The 21,800-nt window shown below is 36.6% G+C and overlaps 1 protein-coding gene across 1 annotated transcript; it reads left to right on the top strand.

The window, feature by feature from the left end:
- Positions 1-2,220: 2,220 nt before the first annotated feature.
- On the top strand, positions 2,221-21,557 carry NOL11 (nucleolar protein 11). Its single transcript, XM_010948653.3, has 18 exons — positions 2,221-2,405; positions 4,633-4,746; positions 4,862-4,918; positions 6,042-6,190; positions 7,349-7,406; positions 8,556-8,700; positions 10,074-10,262; positions 12,978-13,054; positions 14,484-14,607; positions 15,726-15,814; positions 16,303-16,377; positions 17,030-17,214; positions 17,372-17,497; positions 17,652-17,882; positions 18,334-18,412; positions 18,917-19,009; positions 20,830-20,937; positions 21,097-21,557. The coding sequence occupies exons 1-18, from the start codon at positions 2,265-2,267 to the stop codon at positions 21,211-21,213; spliced, it is 2,157 nt and encodes a 718-aa protein (XP_010946955.2). The 5' UTR covers positions 2,221-2,264; the 3' UTR covers positions 21,214-21,557.
- Positions 21,558-21,800: the final 243 nt, after the last annotated feature.

Here is a 21,800-nt window from a genome sequence, read left to right as displayed (position 1 = left end):
AACATATGAGTTTGGGGGGGAGTTGGGTGGGAGGATGGACACAAGTCTGCCCACAACACCTATCCAAACAGAGAAAAAGAAGAAAAAGAAAATTTAAAAATCTATCTCCAGTCCCATAACCTTTTCTAGGGCTAAAAATAAGAGTCAGAAGTTGTTTCAATTCTCAGCATCTGCAAGAAGTTTGGTAGCATTCCTAGCCCAGCAGCTCTTTTCCTGGTCCTAAGGTCTCCTTGGGCATCAGGAGGGCAAGGCTTAGTTTTCACTTCTGAGCTGAAAGCCCTCCCATGTTTTCTTCCTACTTTGACTTCCTTAGAGTCTTGACACCTAATCCAGACTCCGGAACTCAGGGAAGTTTGCTCCATCTCTCTTTTCTGACACCAAGAACTTTGATCTCCCTCTTCCCAGGCAGGCAACCTTTAACCCTGTACTTGCTCTCCACCTGCACTGTCTAGTACAGCAGTTCTCACACTCTTGGGGGTCTTGAGACCCTTTCAGAGAGTCCATGAAGACAAACTACTCAGATGTGATTTTCCTATTATGGTGCACGACGGAGCTCCGGTGTGGTATGACATGTGATACCACAATGGGTTGAATGCAGAAGCCGATGTGAGAATCGGTTGTCTTTTATTAAGTCGGACATTGAAGAGATTTGCAAAAATGTAAAATGATGCCACTCTTCTCACTAAATTGGTTTCCAAATTATTTTTCATAAAAATGTTATTTAAAATGTAATGGGTTCATTGTTTGAAAATAAATACATACTTCTCAATTCCTCACTTTTAATTTCTATAAAGCAAAAAAAAGCATTTTGCAGTCCTCAATAATTTTTAAGACTGTAAAGGAATCCTGAAATCACAAAGGTTGAGAATCCCTGTTTTAAAGTCTTCAAGCTGAAGAAGAGAGAAAGCACAAATTCAATATTATGAGTAAGCTTTCACTGTTTATTCATTAGCCTCATAAATATTTATGGAACGGGCACTATGCCAGGTACTAGTGATAAGTCCAGAGTCCCTTCAAAGAACCAAACATAATGGAGGAAATACATGAGTAACTAGGCCATCCCAGTACTGGATGTTCCAATAACACCAATGCCCTGAATCAGATATTTAATCCAGCCTCAGAGAGTCAGAGAAGCCTGCCTGGAGGAGGAGGTATCTAGGCTGACATCCCAAATATGGGTAATAAGTGCTAAATACTTATTCAGTTGAGAGGCTGATTGTGCTGGGAGGAAAAGAAATGCTTCACAGAGGCCATGATGTCTAGGCTGAATCTCACAGTATTTCTTTTCCAAATAACAAAGGGGTCACAAACTCAAATTCCTGAGTCACGTTGAAAATGAAAAGACCTGTTAGCCTTATTAAGAATTCACGGTAGGTATTTGATTCTTTCCGTAGTAGCTGCATAACCTCCTTTCTCCTGTGTTGTAATGCTGCGGCCGTGTGGATGCTTAATCTAAACCGATGTGGCGGCATTTTGCCGTGTGACATAGCACATGGTACATGTTTGTGACTAATGGCCTATTTAGATGGTTTCTCCCTAAGAACACGCACGATTTATCTTGACTGAATCAGTCACGTTTACCTTAAAAATCTCTCCTGGAAACGGTCTTGCCAAAAATTGCCCTGGGGGATTTTGGACTTCACCTTCTTCAACAAACAAGTCTGAATTTCCTGTAAGCTGCTGAAAGAGCTCCCCGCGGGTGCTCAGAAAACCAGGGAGACACAACTTGGGAGGTGCAAAAGGCCAGACACTAGGCCTCTGTGCCGGGTTCTGCTAAGTAGGGGGGCTAAAGCATTTCAGTTAGCTACAGCAAGTTATTAAGAATTTATCTTAAGAGATAAATATTTTTCCTTTGGGACATTGTTCTATGAGGTCGTGGTAGGAATACCTGTAGAGAGTTCGCTTCAAGTTAAAAAAAAAAATCTGGCTCATTTAAATTCGGCCACTTGCCACGCCCATCCCTCAGCAGCTCAAGTCCGCAGGTGAACGAGACGCAGCACATTCAGCACCTAACAGGTATGACTTCCCCTGCGCGTTCATCCGGGACTCGGCGGCGCGGCCTGGGAGGCGGAGTCTAGACGCAAGCTTCAGGCCCCGCCCACCCGACGATATCCGCAGCTCCATCTCTACCCGCCAGGGGTCGCAGGCCCCGGGAGCAGGTATCTCACTTGGCGAGTGCCTGATAGTCGGTCTCCTAGTTCTCGCGAGAGAAAGCGCGAAGCCTGACGGGAAGTTTGCGCGGCCGTCGGGTAAGTTGGGCCAAAATGGCAGCTCTCGAGGAGGAATTCACGTTGACAGCGGTACCCTTGGGTTCTGGGCCTGACGGACCTCTAGGAGTGGAGCCGAGCGACAAAACAGACCAGTTTCTAGTGACGGACAGCGGCAGAACCGTCATCCTCTATAAGGTGAGAGTCACAGGCTCGGAGTGCCCCCACTGCCGTCTCCCCCCTTTCGGAGCGCGGGGCCAGAACCTCGGGTTTCTCACAGCTTCGGCTGGACATCATCCAGCGGGCTTAACGGAGAGCCGGCGTGGCCTCTTCCGGACGCTGAATGAGGTCTAGCGTCTGACTGGGTTGTTTTTCCGGAAGGAGAGGCATAGTTTCGAGTTGCAGGCGGCAGAGCGTTTAAGTGCACGTGGGCTAGACTCAGAAAGGAAAGGCAACCTGTTCTTTCGCTTTGTGTCTCCCGGAGATAGCCTCGCTAAGATCCCCTCCTGGGGTCTCTGTCACCCCAGCTGCCCCCAGAAACGGTGAACGGAGAGTGGTTGGGTGGGAGATGTCACTGATAGTGGGAATAGTGATTTAGCGTTGTGTCCATACACTTCATACCCACTCATTAGAGAAAAAAAGTTTTGTGGGTAAATTTTGTTTTGGTTTTTCGCTTTCTTGGCAGCTTGGTCGGAATTTTGATTCTGAGTGACCTGTCTGTTGCCAGCTGTAGTTACCCTGTGAATGGTAGAGTTGAGCCCCGTGAAATCTGCACGCCCCGCCCCCTTTTCAGCCTAACAACTTACTGGGCACACCTTCTAAACTCTTTTAGTGATCGCATAGAAAGTGAATATTTTTATGTGAGCTGCTGAACATAGATTTCTGTGTCTTTGAGAAGCTTGCTATCTTAACATTTCTAATCACCAGGGAAATGCAAACCAAGACCACAATGAGATACCACCTCACACCTGTCAGAATGGCTATCAAAAAGAACACAAATTTTAACAATTGTTGAGGATATGGAGAAAAGGGATCCCTCGTACACTGTTGGTGGGAATGTAAATTGGTGCAGCCACTGTGGAAGACAGTATGGAGATTTCTTTAAAAACTGAAAATAAGACTACCATATGATCCAGCAATTCCACTCCTGGGTATATATCCAAAAAAACCCCAAAAACACTAATTCAGAAAGATACTTGCACCACAGTGTTCATAGCAGTATTATTAACAGTTTCCAAGATATGGAAACAACCTAAGTGTCCATCAACAGATGAATTGATAAAGAAGATGTGGTGAGTATGTAGAGTGGACTACTCAGCCGTAAAAAGAACAAAATTTTGTCATTTGCAGCAACACAGATGGACTTGGAGGGCATTATGCTAAGTGAAGTAAATCAGACAAAGATAAATACTGTATTATATCATTTGTATGTGGAAGCTAAAAACTAACAGCAACAACCTAGTGGATATAACAAAAAAGATGCAGATTCACAGCTCTAGAGACAGTGGTTACCAGTGAGGAGAGAGAAGGGGGTAGGGGCAATATAGGGGTAGGGGAGTAAGAGGTGTAAACTAGTAAGTATAAAATAGGCTACAGGAATATATTGTGCAACACGGGGAATGTAGCCAATATTTTATAATAAAAATTGAGAATCATTATAGTATACCTTGTAACTTACATAGTATATAGCAACTATACTTAAATAAAGAAAAAAGGAAGAAGAAAAAGCTAGCTATCTACTTTGAAGTTTGGGGAACAGGTTGCCAACAGTTCCCTGTACTGTTTGCTTGTTTTGATGTGTCGGATGACACCGTTGGTTTTTACCTGGCTGTCAAGTGGGCTTTTTACGTTTTCTGCATAGGAATTGAGTAGCTGATTAGAATTGGCATGATCCCAGCTATCCTTACCTAATTTCTCATGCCCCTGTTCAAGGGCACAATGGAATCAATTTTTTAAATGAACTAATATTGTTTATTATCAAAGTGTAGTTATTAATTTACTTTTTTTTCATTTTAGGAACTTATATTTTCATTTAATTTTTAAGTTTTTTTTTTAATTGTGGTAAAATATAACAAAATTTACTATCTTAACCATTTTAAGTATACAGTCAGGGTATTAAGTGTATACGTTTACATTATTGTACGGTCATCACCACCGTCTATATCCAGAACTCTTTGTCTGGCAACACTGAAACTGTATCCATTAAACAGTAACTCCCAATTCCCCCAGCCCCAGACAGCCACCATTCTACTTTCTGTCTTAAGCGGAATCACACAGTATTTGTATTTTTGTGACTAGGTTTTTTTTTAATTCAGAAAATTTGTTAAATGCTATCATTTTAATGACTGCTTTTGTCTCAAATGTAAATTTAATTGCTTTAATGTCTGAAACTAACATTTTGAATATTGTATGTTAATTTCATTAGGTTTCTGATCAGAAACCTTTGGGGAGCTGGTCAGTGAAACAAGGTCAAATTATAACATGTCCAGCTGTGTGCAACTTTCAAACTGGAGAGTTTATTGTTGTACATGATAATAAGGTGAGTTTTTTAACTTTTATATAATATATACAGAACAAATCAAATGTTGACTTATTAACTATCCATGTTGTATGGAAATTGGACTTTTTTTTAACTTGTATATTTTTGATTTAAGGTCTTGAGAATATGGAATAATGAAGACGTAAACCTGGATAAAGTATTTAAAGCCACGGTAAGTCTTGGATTTTCTGACATATTTATTTAGTTTATTGGTGAGATGGAATAATGTAATATAACAGTTATTTATCTTAAAGCATCTATGAACGTGATATAAAGGTTATAATCAATTTTTCATTCTAGTTATTGTACAGTGTATCTTGGTAAAATGTCTCAATTTATGAAGTAATACATTAGAAAATGTTAGGTAATGTTATATGAGGTTGATGATTTAAATCACGAATGATAAATTTATAGCTATTTCCATGAGTTTAAATGTTTGTGGTGTGTCCCTTGTGAGAACAAATGAACTTCATTGTTCCCTTCCTTAAAATAGGTAGAGTAGACCCTGCAAGGATTGTGCGTTATACATTTGAGTAGCACGTAATGCAGTAAAAAAGAACCGTGACTAACTGTGTTTTCTACTAATGACCTAAAGTATGTTAATTAACTTCCTCTTATCAAATGAGGATCTGAAAGATTAATCTCAAAGTTTCCTTCTGGTTCTAAATGTCTAACTCTAAATATAATTGGCGCATTTTCGAAGTGATTCACAATAAACTGATTCAAATATAATGGCAGCTGTCACCTGGACCCTTGAAATTTCTAGCCAGCTGACTGTGCTGTCTCCTGACTTGTCTTTTTGTTTACCCTGCAGTGACACGGTCCTGAATTTACATGACAGGGTTTTTTTTAATCCCACATATGGTGTTAACTTCTTTTCTTGGGCTTGCAGGGTATGGTTTAGAAACACACACACACACTCTGTCTTTAACACCGGAACCACTTATAACTCTGCATTTGTGACTTTGTTCCTTCCCCCCACCTCCAGTTTTGAGAGACCCAGGTTAGATAGCCTAACCTCCAGTATTTACAAGGGAAGAATAAACCAAAAAATGAATAAAAGTGATTACTTCTTGGGGATAGCAGGGGAGAAGATAGAATAGGAGCAAAAGTTAAACTCCTGAATGTATTTTATGTTGTAGATTTGACTTTGCAACCATACATAGTTACAAAGCAAAATTGAATCAAAATGAAAACAAATCAGTCCTTAAAGATAAGCCTTCTATCAATGTCCTTATTCTATTAGGTGGCAATTGCTTTAGAATAAAAATTAAAATATTTTTATGTTCTTCTAGTTGTCGGCTGAGGTGTATAGGATACATTCAATACAAGGGACAGAACCCTTGGTGCTATTCAAGGAAGGCGCCGTGCGTAGTTTAGAGGCCTTGCTTGAAGAGCCCCAGCAGAAAATTGAAACTGTTATCTCTGATGAAGAAGTGATTAAGTAAGTTCCAATACTTACAAGTGAGTTTTTACTAAAATGAAAATGCTCTTGATGTTTTTTTTTTTATAATCTTTACCTTGTTCAAAAATATTTTAATTATAAACGTAGTAAAAGTAACATAATTAAAGCCGTCTGTAAGACATAAGCCAAAATCACATCCCCCAAAAGCCTCTAGGGTGATAAGTGACTGAGAGAAATAGGGCCAGATGTCTCCTGTCCTAATGACAGAACTGGATAGTCAGTTATTTGAAGATGAAGTGAGTAATCCCACGAGATTGGCATCTTTGCTTCTGTCATATTACCCCGACTGCCAGGGTCAGAACCCTTTCCCCTGAAGAAATGTGCAGCTTGTTGTTAGCAGAATCAGGATAGTGCTTCGAGACCTGCTTTCCCAGATTCTGGCATAAAACTGGGAGAACAACTCATCCAAATGATAGAAGGAAATCTCATGGTTTCGCATCTCTCTAATCCCCATTCTTTCATCACATTTCCTATTTGGTTAACTGCTGCCTCTCCAGGCCCATCTGATGCAAACTAAATTTCTAAAAGTCCAAGCGAGACTTGTATGTAGTCAGTAAACAGTGTGGACGATAAGCAGTTGTATCTTAGACTTGATGAATGCCTCTGAAGTGTGAGCAGCTGTATTTGGAGGAAGTCTTTAGGAAAAAAGATACAGGTAGAGATCTGAGTTCTAATCCCCACTTTGCCAAAAAACGATTGTGCAGCCTTGGTTACAGACCATTTACCTTCCCTGTGCCTCAGTTTCCCCTCTCACTTGAAGAAGGCAGATGAGATGCTCATATTTTCCTAAAACACTGGTCCCAAAATGACTCTTGAAAAAAGGAGCGAGGGGTTTCAAGTAAGTTTGGGAAACACCGTGTCTTTCTCACACATCCTTGATACTTTTCAGTTCACATTATTGTTGTAAGCTCTGGGAAGCTCAGCAACTTGCATTTAATCCAGAGACTCATTTGACAGAGAAATGCCTACTAGTTCCCCACGGTATATATTTTGAAACACTGAATTAAGTGCTCTGTGATATCTCTCTGGCTCTAAAAAACATTTAATAAAAGATAATCTCTTAAATTTAGATTGATGGTATGTTTTTCTCTCAACTGGTAATTTGGCATTTTATCATTTTTCTTTTTCTTTTTTTAGGTGGACAAAGTTTTTCATGGTATTTAGGCATCCTGTGCTAATTTTTATTACTGAAAAAGTAAGTGAATCTTTAATTCCTGGCCCATTTTGTGACATTTCAAAGTCACCTATATTATTTTTAAAACTAAGCTTGGACTTCGGTACTTCTTTCAGAAGCCTTTTATTTTATATATTTTAAAAATACTAAAAAGCCTATTAGTTATAATTATTTCTATGCCTGAATTATAGAAGAAAATTTTAACACCTTTATTGTAGTGTGATTCCTATACAGTAAACTACACATATTTAAGATGTACAATTTGATGAATTTTGATAGATTTATACACCAGTGAAACCACCACCATCAAGATAGCTAACATTTCCATCACTCCCCAAGAAGTGCAAATTTTGAATTTCCAATTTATCCCTTCCCACCCTCTTTATCCCCTAGTAACTATAAGTTTGTTCTCTTTATGTGTGAATCTGTTTCTGTTTTGTAGATAAGTTCATTTGTGTCCTTTTTTTTAGATTCCACATATAAGTGATATCATATGGTATTTTTCCTTTTCTTTCTGACTTACTTCACTTAGAATGACAATCTCCAGTTCCATCCACGTTGCAACAAATGGCATTATTTTTTATGGTTGAGTCGTATTCCATGTATGTATATATATATATATATATATATATATATATATATACACACACATATACATATATACACACACACACCACATTTTTTTTAAGTATTTTCTTTTTTAATTTTTTTTGGTGGGAGGAGGTAATTAGGTCTATTTGTTTTATTTATTTTTAGAGGAGGTACTGGGGATTGAACCCAGGACCTCATGCATGCTAAGCATGCACTCTACTGCTTCAGCTATACCCACATCTTCTTTATTCAGTCATCTATCAAGCATTTGGGTTGTTCCCATGTCTTGGCTATTGTAAATAGTGCTGCTGTGAACGTTGGGGTGTATAGAAATTCGTTACAACATTTTTAATTTAATTGGACTAGAGGTTTTTAAGTACTCTTTGAAGTGATTGCAATAGGGCAGCTGGTTTTGTTTTTTTGTTTTTGTTTTGTTTCATTTTGAGCCAAGGTAGATTTATTCAGAGATACACACTACGTAGAGTGCAGGCCATCTCAGAAGGCTGGGCAACTAGTTTTAACATTTAAATATAGTTGGTGGAAATGGGAATATTTTTTTTAAAACCTTCTTTTTTGCAGCATGGAAATTACTTTGCTTATGTACAAAAGTTTAACTCACGTATCCTAAGCAAATACACACTTGTACTTGGACAAGAAGAAAACTCTGTTATACAGAGTTTTAGTACCTCTGTGGATCGGAAATTTATCTCTTTGATGTCATTAAGTAAGTATTTTTCCTTAAACTTTCAGAGTGTATAAATAAAGAGGTGTTACAAGATAGTGTTTTCTTTAACTTAGTCTTCAATTTTTGCAGTTTTCTCTTGTAGTATTTCCCTTTCTGTGCTTTCTGACAAGTATTTATGCCTTTTTGCATCTTGCCTTGTCTAGTCATGTGTTAGGTCAGTAGTTCTCTGCAGTAACTTTTATGTCTTAAGATTTATCATAAGCAACAAGTAGTAGTATAATACCAATAAAAAGGGGAAAATCACCTTTATCTTTACCATGATAAGTCCAATTTTTTTTTGATATCATAATTAGTGACCCACAAGATACCTAAGGTTGGTACTGAATGGCCCTCCATTCGTCTCTTCCAGCCTTAGAATAGAGTGTGCCTTTCTTTGAACAGTGACGGAGACAGGTGGGTGAAAGGGGACTAACAGCAGCCTGGGCTCAGGCTAGTTGGCATTTTACAGATTTTTTTCAAATGCCTTGGAGTTTACCTCTATGTAATGCTCTAAAGCTTAAGCCAGTCATATGCATCTAGGGAGAAAATGCCTTTGTGGTGTTCCTTCTACCCTACCCTTTATGACTTCTTTTGAAGTTCTTTTGAGAAGGTTATGTGAGGAAGAAGCAAGAGCAATATTTAGGAAACATTTCCATGTTACCACAATTTAAAATCTTCTGAAATTTTTCAATGTGCAGATGTTTGCAGTGGCAGCTAAAAAGGCTCCTGTCATTTATGTTTAGAGGGTTATTGGAGTCTGCTTAATACCTTTGCTTAAGAGGGACTGGTTTTCTTAAAGTTTAAGCTCTAGGACTTATTAATTGTAAAACAGGCATTTATGAGTTATGTTTTAGCTTATTGAACATTGAAGTAAGGGAGTCTGAACCAAAGGGCCATAGAATCTTCATGTAACATAGCTAAAACTACATGAAGTTGCCAAAAATTCAGTTGGCCTGCAAAACCCAGCAATTTTATAGGGTTTTCAGAGGGGAGTAACAAGAAGTGTAATGTTTAGACCAGAATGCTAATTAACTTCTAATGAGAGACAGAGCTAAATTTTAGTGACTAGATTGTATTCTTGGCAGTCCTCTCCTATTTTAGTTGTTATAGGCATTTATAATTTTTATTTCATGACTGTTACAATATTTCTTACTGAGATTTTTATTACTATTTCTCCTCCCTCAACTTTAGGTTTGTAGTATATTCTTTATGGGAAAGCATAGAGTGATGTGATTGTTACATTTGTTTATTTTTCTGGTTGGATCATGTATCAAATTGGTAAAATCTTATAAACAGCTTAGGATGTTTTAACTGTAACAGATATAGAACTGCTCTTTATCCAATAATAAACAACAAATACTTGTTTGCAACAGGCTCTGATGGATGTGTATATGAAACCTTGATACCAATACATCCGAGTGACCCAGAAAAAAATCAGAGGGTAGTTCGATCATTGTTGCTCAAGTCGGCAGTGTCTGGTAATGCTCGAAGTGGTGTTGGACTCATGGTCCTGGATCAAGATCACTTAGCGGTCCTGGGACCACCACTCCCAACCTCTAAAGGTAACTGAAATCTAGTCAGTTAAGGAGTCCTTTGGATTTTTTTTCCTTCAGAGTGTACCTTTAGCCTTCTCTTGCTTTTTCGTTTGTCTATTACCACCCTAATCCATTCTTTTTTATCACTGTACTCAAATTTTTTTCTAGCTCCTAATTCTTGAATAGGTCTTTGACTTCATCTTGCCTTGATCAGTTTCCTGAAACATCTCCTGTATCACTCACTGCTTTGCTTATCACCAATATCTTAAAGAAATAAAAACTACAAATATCTGTGCCAGCCCTCAGGCACTGGAAACATTGGTAAGCCTTGCAATAGAGGGTTGAATTCATAGCTTGATAACATTTCAGCAGAATATAAATCCATTAGACTTGGACGGGTTGAAATTCTAGGACTGTTAGTATTCCTTTCATCACTGTGACTTCAGAGCAGGATTCTTATCATCCTCACCCTCAGATACCCCTCCAAACACACGGAATTGTAGTCTTTCATGAAGGACACAGTTGCTCCTGGCCAGTGCAAGGTTGGTGTCTCCCCACCTACACTATGAAACTCCAAATCTCTGGTTTAGCATTCAGGTCTCTCCACAGTCTAGACCCTGTCCACCTTTTCTAATCTCTTCTCCCGATTTTGAAGCAAGAACTCTCTGCTTTGTTCAGGCCGGGCTGGATATGGCCATCCTTACCTGTGTTCTTTGTTCTTAGGTTTCTCCTACTCTTTAAGCTAGGAGCTACCACTAATAGCATAACTACCCTGTGCCAGGGATTTTACTTATATTGTCTCATTATTTGTATCATTTAATCCTCTAACAACCCTATGAGAGAAAGTTCAGATATTATGACCCCTATTTTATGCATCAGAATCTGAGCTTAGGTAACTAAGTAGTGGAGTTGGATCAAACGAAGCAGGTGGAGTCTTAGGCCACGTGAACTACCATTCTCAAGTCCTAGCTTTTAACCACTTTACCAGCTGTGTTTCTCCTCTCTCAATCCCCAATCTTCCCTCTTTCTGGTTCCTGCTCTCTATCCCCCAAAAAACCCACTACCCACCATAGAGTTTCTCATGTATCTTTTCAGAGTTTTTTTAATATGCGCACAAGCAAATACTTCTATTTATTTTTTTCTCCTCTTTTTACACAAATGGTACCATATCATACACACTCTTGCGCACCTTATTTATCCACCTACCTGAGATACAGAGATCTTTCCACATCAGCATCTTTATTAAAACTTTATTTTTTAAAAGGAAAACATGGACACACTCTGACATAAATCGCAGCAATATTTTTTTGGATTCATCTCCTAACGCAAAGGAAATAAAAGTAAAAATAAACTAATGGTACCTAATTAAATTTAAAAGTGTTTGCACGGCAAAGGAAACCATCAACAAAATGAAACGACAACCTACTGAATGGGAGGAAATACTTGCAAAAGATACTACCGATAAAGAATTAATAGCCAACATACATAAACAGCTTGTACAGTTCAACATCCAAAAAAAAGAAAAACCCAATTTAAAAATGGGTGGAAGAACTGAATAGATATTTTTCCAAAGGGGAAATGCAGACAGCCAACAGGAACATGGAAAGATGCTCAGCATCACTACTTATCAGGAAAATGTAAATCTCAACCACAATGAGATACCACCTCACATCTGTAAGAATGACTATCATCAAAAAGGACACAAATAACAAATGCTGGTGAGGATGTGGAGAAAAGGAACCCTATTGGTGGGAATGTAAGTTGATGCAGCCACTGTGGAAAACAGTATGGAGGTTTCTCAAAAAGCTAAAAATAGAACTACTCAATGACCCAGCAGTTCTGGGTATATATCAGAAAAAAAGAAAGAAAAAACACACAAAAAAGCACTGATTCAAAAAGATACATGCACCCCAATGTTTATAGCAGCATTATTTATAATTGCCAGGATATGGAAGCAACCTAAGTTTCCAGCAGATGAATGGATAAAGATGTGGTGTGTATGTGTATATATATAGTGTGTGCGTGTACACACACAGTGGAATACTACTCAGCCATTAAAAAGAACAGAATTTTTGCATTTGCAGCAACATGGATGATCTTGGAGAGCATTATGTTAAGTGAAATAAGTCAGAGAAAGAAAAATACTGTATGATATCACTTATGTGTGAAATCTAAAAACTACAACAAACCTAGTGAACATAAAAAAAGCAGACCTACAGATCTACAAAACAAACTAGTGGTTACCAGTGTGGAGGGGAAAGGGAGGAGGGGCAATATAGGGGTGAAGGAGTAACGTATAAATTATTAGGTATAAAATAAGTTACAAGGATATATTGTACAACTTGGGGAATATAGCCAATATTTTATAATAACTGTAAATGGAATATAACCTTTAAAAATTGTGAATCACTATATTGTACACCTGTAACTAATATTGTACAGCAATTATGCTTCAATAAAAAATAGTTAATTTTTTTAAAAGACTTTTTTTTTAGAGCAATTTAAGATTCACAGCAAAACTGAGGGGAAGATACACTGATTCCAGCAGGCTGCCTGCCCTCACACTTCTATTTCTTGTCATGAAATCTTGTATCTTTGAATTACTGTCTTCATTATTCATTTTTATACTTAATAAAGAAAGACATATATTTAACCATGACTTTCCTCTCTCCCTCCCGCCAACCCCAAGCATCATATATTTAAACTTGGATGACTTCTGAATTTGTATGTCGTATTTTACAGAATGCCTCTCCATATGGAATATAAAATTTCAGACGCTACAGACTTCAAAAGAATTACCACAAGGGACCAGCGGTCAAGTAAGTTTTTGCACTTGGATGTTTTTTTCTTTCAATGTAACAGTTTTGCACTAATATACTGTATAGAAAGAGACTTCTTTGTATCTAAATCTTTTGGCAGTTTTGGATTAAATTAAATTAAGAAATACTTTATTTTCTACCTGCAAAATTTAATTTGGTCATTATTTTAATAGTTTCCTTGTATTTGTCACTTTCAAAAGACTAAATTATAAGCTAATTTTAGATCAAAGGAGAACAATTAACTAGTTAACAAAAACTTTTGTTTTTCGCCTCTCTTTGGTTTGATCTTTTTACTTTTGTATTTTCAGCTATACCCTAGGGCTATTACTTTTCCTAATAAATTAGTCTTTTAGGTTATATGTTAAACATTATCACGGAATTACATAAATAAACAATTAAGATTTAAGCTGACAGACTATAAATGTTCTGAGGCAAGGGTCCTGCCTGGCCTTTTTGTTTTCCATGTATATTCAGTACCTACCAGAGGTACTGAGTAAATACTAGTTGTTTAGTGACTAAATGTTCATATAAAAATAAAATGTAAATCAAGATATAGGATGTTATTGATCATTATAATTAGAGGATGAGACTAGATTTATCGGCATGGAATTCTAACTTACATTTAAATAATTTTAACAAAATTAATGTTTCACAATTTCACTACTCTGATAGAGTTTACTTTTCATTTCCATATTCCTTTGAGTTTTTGTTCATATATCTTATTTTTACAATTTTATAATTAGAATCATGAGATAGATTCTATCATGTTAAATTCTGCTTTTTTTCATTTAGTACATCATAACACTTTGCCTAAATTACAGCAGCCTTTGTGATTATCATGTTAATAGATGTGTAATAGTGGCATTATTTATTTTAAGCAATTTGTTTTCTTTCATTATTGTTTTTAATGGAAGTACTGGGGGCTGACCCCAGGACCTCATGTAGTACATGCTAAGCATGCACTCTACCACTGAGCTATTCCCACCCCCCTCATTTATTTTAAATATATGTATTGATCAAACTTTTATGAGTTAGGGGGAAGGTGTAGCTCAAGCAGTGGAGTGCATGCATAGCATGCCTGAGGTCCTGGGTTCAATCCCCAGTACCTCCTCTAAAAATAAATAAATAAGCCTAATTACCCCACACAAAGCAAAAAGAAATTAAGAAATTTTTATGAGTCAAAAGAAAGTATTCTTTAAATTATGCTTCATTCAGACATGGGCAAAAATAGAAGCAGTGTAAACCTACCCCAATAAATAAATTGAACATATGGTATTATTCTGGGACGTTGCTTAACTTTGCCTTATCCTTTTCTGTTACACTAAGATTGCTCACACCACAGGCTATTGTTATAAATTACATGGCTTTGTTGAATCAGATCTTGGAAGAAAAAAAGGATTGCTTACATTTTTGATAACTTTTTTTGTAGCTCTGGTATTATGGGGAAAATCTGTTTATGCTACATGGAAAATTTCTAACTGTAATTCCATACAAGTGTGAAGTGTCATCATTAGCAGGTGCTCTTGGAAAACTCAAACATAGTCAAGATCCAGGTAGGAACTTAAATGTTTGTTTTATTACTAAAAACCATTTTATAAACTTCTAGTTTGATATGTAGATTTTCACAGCTATCAGTTTGCATAGCCTTTTTTTTAACACTTTTATTGTGGTATGATTCCTGTACAGTAAACTACACATATTTTAGATGTATAATTTGAATGAATTTTGATATATACACCTATGAAGCCACCACCACTATCAAGATACCTTAACATTTCCATCACTCCCCAAGAGGTGCAGATTTTAAATTTGCACCCTTCCCACCCCCTTTGCCCACAGTAACCATAAGTTTGTTCTCTTTGTGAAACTTTCTGTTTTGTAGGTAAATTCATTTGTGTCCTTTTTTTTTTAGATTTCACGTATAAGCAATATCATATATTTTTCTTTCTCTTTCTGGCTTACTTCACTTAGAATGACAATCTCCAGGTCCATCCGTGTTTCTGCAAATGGCATTTTTTTTCTTTTATGGCTGAGTAGTATTCCATTGTACATATATACCACATCTTTATCCAGTCAGCTGTCAGTGGATATTTGGGTTATTTCCATGTCTTGTCTATTGTAAATAGTGCTGCTGTGAATATTGGGGTGCATGTGTCTTTTTGAATTACATTTTTCTCTGGATATGTGACCAGGAGTAGGATTGCTGGGTCATATGGTAAATTTATTTTTGGTTTTTTAAGGAACCTCCATAATATAGCCTGTTCTTAATGTTGAAAGTTGGCATTGTTCATTCAGATTTTATTGATCCAGGAAGCTACCCCGGGAACAGTCCATATTGCAGTTACTGCTGCAGGCTAAAGCGTTACACTGATTTGAACACCAGTGTTCTTCTGACTTTAGGGGCAATGGGAAGGTCCTCCAGACAAAATCAGTAATGCTTTTTCCCTCCCTAGTTTAACCAGTGGCCTCATCTGTTAGCTTACTGTTGCTGGGCACGTAGCCTTTTAAGTTACTATGCTTTACTGATCTAAGGTTATTGGTAGAATGAAGTGGACTTTAAAGCCTCTCTTGAACTGTGCACAGATGGTTGTTTTTTATAGTTCTTTGGTTGGTTGGATCCATACCAGTAGGTCAAAAAATTCCAGAAATTGTGTGTTTTGTGTTTTCTTAGGCACTCATGCCATACCTCATTTTGTAAACTGGGAAGCATCGCAGGAATCTGGTCTAGGATCCCAGAACTCAGAGCAATCAAAGAGAATTGTAAGTTTCGTAGTCGAAATACAAGTGTTAGTGCAAATGTCAAAAAACATGAAAAGCTGAATTACTTTAATAATTCATATCTGTACAACTCCTACAACTTGCTCTTAATGATGGGGCAGTTTGAAGCTTGAACTCAGTAACCCAACAGCCCTTGTCTGAAAATGACACATGTCATCTAGTAGTTAATTTTTATGGTTGTGTGTGTAAGACCCAGGTGTAAAAATGGACCAGTTTGCTGTTAATAATAATACTTTCTTGTATAGAGATTTTATTTTGTTTATTCAAAAATGAAAACCTTAAAAATCTTGAAGATATTTACATTAAAAGTTAAAATAAACTCACTTTTCACTGTAAGAAAATTAAACCCTAAAAAAGTTTGTGATTAGAGCAAAAGTGTGCCAGTATCTTTGGGACATTTCATATTCTTCAAACTGTATATTGGATCTTTTATATTATTTTGAGATCCTAATCAATTTACTTAATTCCAGTTAAGAAGAAGAAAAATTGAAGTGAGTGTACAGCCAAAGGTTCCAACATCCGAACAACTTTTAGCAACCATAAAGGTAAATTTAAAAATATTAGAAGGAGGAGGGTATAGCTCAGTGGTAGAGTGCATGCTTAGCATTCACAAGGTCATGGGTTGAATCCCCAGTCCCGCCACTGAAGGAATAAATGAATCTAATCCCCCCATCTCACACACACACACACACACACACACACACACACACACACACACACACACACACAAATACATGTGTATATATATTAGGAATATCAAAACTCAACTCAACTCGTTGAAGGAAATCCCATGTACTTTTCATTCGATCTTACTTTTAGGATCATTTTTATAGCTATAACTTACATTTGTATAGTATGCTGAGGTTGTCAGAGTGACCAATACTTTAGCTTATTTGACTCTCACTAAGCATTTTGTGAGATCAATGTGATGGTAGTGGCCTTATACCTCGTTCAGCTTTGCATTGAATATGTTTGTAATTTAGCTTCACAGAAATTTTGATTTCTAAATCCTTGAGGTTTGTTTGTTTGTTCGTTTTCTTACAGTTTGTCTTTGTTCAGTAAATTGTAGTATCAACTCCAGTTTCACAGAAGTGCATGAATACTGTTAGTGATTTAAGATGTTGCGCTAGGAACTTTTAAGTTCAGAATGACATTTATCAATGTACCAGACTGAACTCTTTACTTCTGCCCTTTCAGAAAGAATCAGAAAAACACATTGAAGTAGAACTACGTAAATTTTTGGCTATTAAGCGGACACCTGACTTTCATACAATTATTGGGGACACAGTGATAGGACTTCTGGAAAGATGTAAAACAAAACCATCATTTTATCCCCGGAACTCTCTGATGCAGCTTATCCAAACGCATGTGCTTTCTTACAGGTAAAAGTTTCTGTACACCAGGCTTCACATACATAACTCTTTTGACCTTGTTTTGTAGTTTACGGTTCTGATTTTCATACTGTGAAAAAGCCTTATGAATTATTTGCAGTTGAGAGTTTCCTTAATATATAAAAGTAATTCATGCTTTTGGCCTTAGCTTGTGCCCTGGCTTAATGGAGATTGCCTTAGAAAAGACAGATGTGCAGATGTTACAGCTCTGTCTACAGCAGTTCCCTGACATTCCTGAATCAGTCACCTGCGCTTGCTTAAAAATTTTCTTGGGGTAAGTTAGAAGCCAATGGTCCTTTTCCTTCACTACATTTTTAATCTATTATATTATTTGATGTCTGAAACTTTGAAGGCTTAGAAAATGAAATTTTTCCAGTAAGTTCAAGTAGTGATAAGAATTAATTCCTTGTTTTCAATTATCATGATAGCATTGGTGATGACAGTCTTCAAGAAACAGATATCAATATGGAGTCAGTTTCTGACTATGCCAATACTGTACAAGGTGAGAAGATGGAAGAGCAGGCTGAAATTCTTCAAAATGGCTTCAATTTGGAGGAAGATAACTGTGAGAACTGTGCTCAGCAGTTAAGTGCAAAGCCTCAGGCGGCAGTGGAGGAGGCTGCTTTGTGCCCTGTTATACCAAAGAGAGCAGCCCTACTGTATCCTTTCAAACAGTTCCCCTTATATTATCTCTCCCCCAGGGATAGAGTCAAATGCCAAGCAATAACTAAGGAGTAATTAGATAATTTAAGGTGTTTTTTACCTTTTTTCAATTTTTTTCAGTTTCTGCTTGAAAATGGGTTACATTCAATGCTATATTCCAACAGCTTATTTAAACCTTATTTCTTATTTAAGAAGCTGTACTAAGGTAGAAGCTCAGTCAGTTCTAAAAGTTAGTATACTGAATAAATACCAATCATTTGTTATTCACTATTGTGAAGTTTTCCAGATGATCCCTAGTGACCAGGAGAATGTTCACTGATAGAGCTCTTCTAGAAAAGTTAAACTTTTGTATAAATTTAGAAAAATCGTTAGGGAAGAGAATTACTCGTAATTTTGTTAGAAAAGCCTTTATTTGTTGAAATAAGATTTTCCTTTATTCCTGAGTAGAAATGCAATTCTTCACTCAGCATATAGTGAAACGTTTCTTCTGCCTCATTTGAAAGGCATCCCAGCACAGCATATCACTGTAAGTTCTTACAAATCGTAGAGAACTTTATTTCTAGTTTAAATATTGCTGCTTAACTCTAACCAGCCTTTAGGGCATTCAAAAGGTTATAAAGTACTTTCATCTGAATAAGAGGTTTCCCAGCCATGATGGTGAACAGTGGTGCCTAGGAAACTAGAGTGATTTGGGGGAGGCAGAGCTTGACATGTTCCTGGTGCTAAGCCTGAGGGCCGCCACGTTAATCTGTCTAAATTATAAATAAGAAGAAACTAAAAACAATTCCCCAGAGAAGGATTCTCTCTTCTCTACTTACTGTTGATAAACAAAACCCTCCCAAACCAAGTGAACTCCTCTGTCACAGCAGGGAATGCATTTGATTCATTTTTGTGTCTCCAGATGTCCAGCATATTTATTTGATAGTGAAATTCAATAGCTTCTTAAAATTCTTTCCAGTCTCATTGTTAGCTTTGTATGAAGAAAATTTTTCTATCAAATTGATAAATTGTCCTTTTTTCTCCCACTCAGCTATTTCTGCAGTATTTGTATTTCCTTTATCTGAAATGTAGTGAAAATGTTACCATGACTCTTCCTGGAATACACCCTCCAACCCTGAACCAGGTGAGATAGTCTTTTTCCTTTGATCTGATGCTGGGAAAAATCTGTTTAAAAAAAGGTTATATACATAGTATCAGAATCTGGAATTCAGTAACCTGTTTCTCCTTGTCTCCTAGTCCCTATGACCCTCCTTCTTCACCGTATACCCAAACCACTGGAGTGGATCTGTCAATTTGGTAGATAGATTTTTCGAGCCATAATTCTGTACTAAAGAACTTAAATTCATCTTAAATTCCTGGTTCTTTATTGTGACCCTTTTCAAGAATTTCCTTAGCTTTGTGGGGAGAGGGGATAGTAAGTATCCTCTTAATGATCTCCTAATAACCTAATAATCCCCAGTCCCTCTCAGAGGTGATCAGTATTAAGAGTTTCTTTCATGTCCCGAAATTTTCTTTCTATACACTTAATTGTTCTCTTGTCTTTCTAATGCAAATTAGATAATAATGTACATGTTATTCTGGAGTTTTGTTTTTTTCACTCAATACTATGTTTTACAAATTTTCTAGGTTAGTATATATCTGCTTCATTCTGTTTAACCACTGCATACTATTGATTTTATAGACGCTGTTAGTCTGCTAGTCCCCTTTTGATTCACATTTTAATTGTTTATAGTTTTTTGCTATTGCAAACAGACTTTCAGTGACCATCTTTATACAGATATTCTTGTATATTATGAGAGAACGCCTGCTGGGTAAATTCCCATTAGTGAAATTATTGGATAAAGGGTGCATGCATTTTTAGTTTTGAAAATGCCAGACACCTTTCCAAAAGGTTGTGACAAGAGGTACTGCTGCCAGCAAGGTCTGAGATCTTACTCTTTGCCAGATAGGTAACAAATAGGTGTTTTATTTTAATTTGCATTTCTTTGATGAGAGAGGTCGGCCATCTCTTCTTGCCTGTTTTATGTTCCTTTTTTTTTTTTTGTCCATTTTTCCATTGCATTTCCTGTTTTTTTTCTTTTTGGCTTACTAATTATTCTTTGTATATTAAGGAAATAAGTTTATTTCTGTCAAATGTATTACAAATACTTTTTTCTGATCATTCTCTTTAGTGTAATTTTTGCCATAAATGAGTTTTATTGTCAAAACTGTTGAGCTTTTCCTTTATGGCTTCCTTATGGCTATATCATGCTTAAGGCCCTTCCCACTCTAAGGCTGTAAAAATAGCCACCCTGTTTTTCCGTGATACATTAATGGTTTCCTTTTTCTGATTTTAACTCTTTGGTGCATATAAAATTTATTTTGGTGTGAGGAGTTACATAGGGATCTGCTGTCCCCCCTCTCCCCAAATGGATAATCGATTTCCTTAATGCTTTTTAGTGACAGTGATATTTGCATGTTAACAACATTTGCTACCATGTGAAAATTTAGAACTACATACTTTAATAAATGTATAGTAATAATTTTATTTTGGCTCTTGGTAGCTCATGTATATTACACCATATTCTGTTCTTGGGGCATCATGTATATTTCAGAGTAAGAGATGAGTATGTTCTTTTTTTGTAACTGCCAGTAATTGTCAAAAAAATTTTTTTCTCAAATAAGTACTAACTCTCCCTTGGATTAAATATCACTGTGGCTTTCTTTTTACTGGTTAATCCTATAAAAAATATCCAATTATGTTTGTAAAATGACAAGTATAAAAAAAAAAGCAGAAAAGAACCTTTTTAGATTGTTGAGAGACTCCTTTATCTCTAAACTAAAACATTCAGGCTTTTGTTAAGATTTTCTTTTCTTATAACTGGTAGAATTATGGACTTTGTAAAATGAATTAACCTAAAATTAAATTAAAATCTTAACTTTCCTTTTCCTGTTTATCTTCAGATTATGGATTGGATATGTCTACTGCTAGATGCTAACTTTACTGTTGTGGTAATGATACCAGAAGCAAAAAGGCTATTGTTAAGTCTTTACAAGTTTGTGAAATCCCAGGTATGTAACTATTTGATATATACTCAATTCTGTTTGTACCCAAGAAGCATCAAAATTACAATTTATTAAATTTTTCTTGGAATAGTTATAAGTCATTGCAGAGGATTTCATCATATATACAAGTTATGGTAAAAATTATTTTGGAACTTTTTTCTTTAGATAAGCATTTGTTCGGAGCTCAACAAGATTGAAGTAGGTTTTCGTGAACTACAGAAATTAAATCAAGAAAAGAATAATAGAGAATTATATTCAATTGAAGTGCTGGAACTCTTCTGATATTACCAGTTCTCCTTCATAGATGTTTTATGAAGCTCTTTTACGTGAATTCTTCCTATTCATCCAGGCAAGAGATGTGTTTTGTTTATGACTGTTTCTCAGCGACAAGAGAAATGTGTTGGCAAGTACCTGGACCATCACTTATTGGTGCTCCCAGGTCAGATTGGAGGGGTTACATGAACCTATTCTAGTTTATGAACATTGGTGGTGAGAGGTTCTGGAACTTTTTAAAAATGTTAACTGAGCTGCTTTTAAGTAAACTTATTTGTGTATTGATAAAAGTTTAATTTCTTACGATGTGTTTGAATAGTTCTTCTTTTAATAAATCACCACTGAAACAGTGATTCTAGGAAGAACGTAGTTTTTATCAGAGCTCATCTGTGTTCATGGGTGACAGAAGAGGTCAGGTCCACAAGCAGGGCGGGAGGGGTCCTTGTCCAGCATGTGCTTGTCTTCTGCCGTTTTCTCCTGCTTTACCTACTCCCACTCACCTTCTTACATACCCAGGGTTGAACAGTACCTCTTTATATACTTTATCCCTTAGATTACGCTATGATTAGATGTCTCTAAGTAGTAAAAAAAAAAAA

This window comes from Camelus bactrianus, chromosome 16 (genome assembly GCF_048773025.1).
Source record: "Camelus bactrianus isolate YW-2024 breed Bactrian camel chromosome 16, ASM4877302v1, whole genome shotgun sequence".
Taxonomy (NCBI): domain Eukaryota; kingdom Metazoa; phylum Chordata; class Mammalia; order Artiodactyla; family Camelidae; genus Camelus; species Camelus bactrianus.
This window is presented reverse-complemented; position numbering and strand designations above follow the sequence as displayed.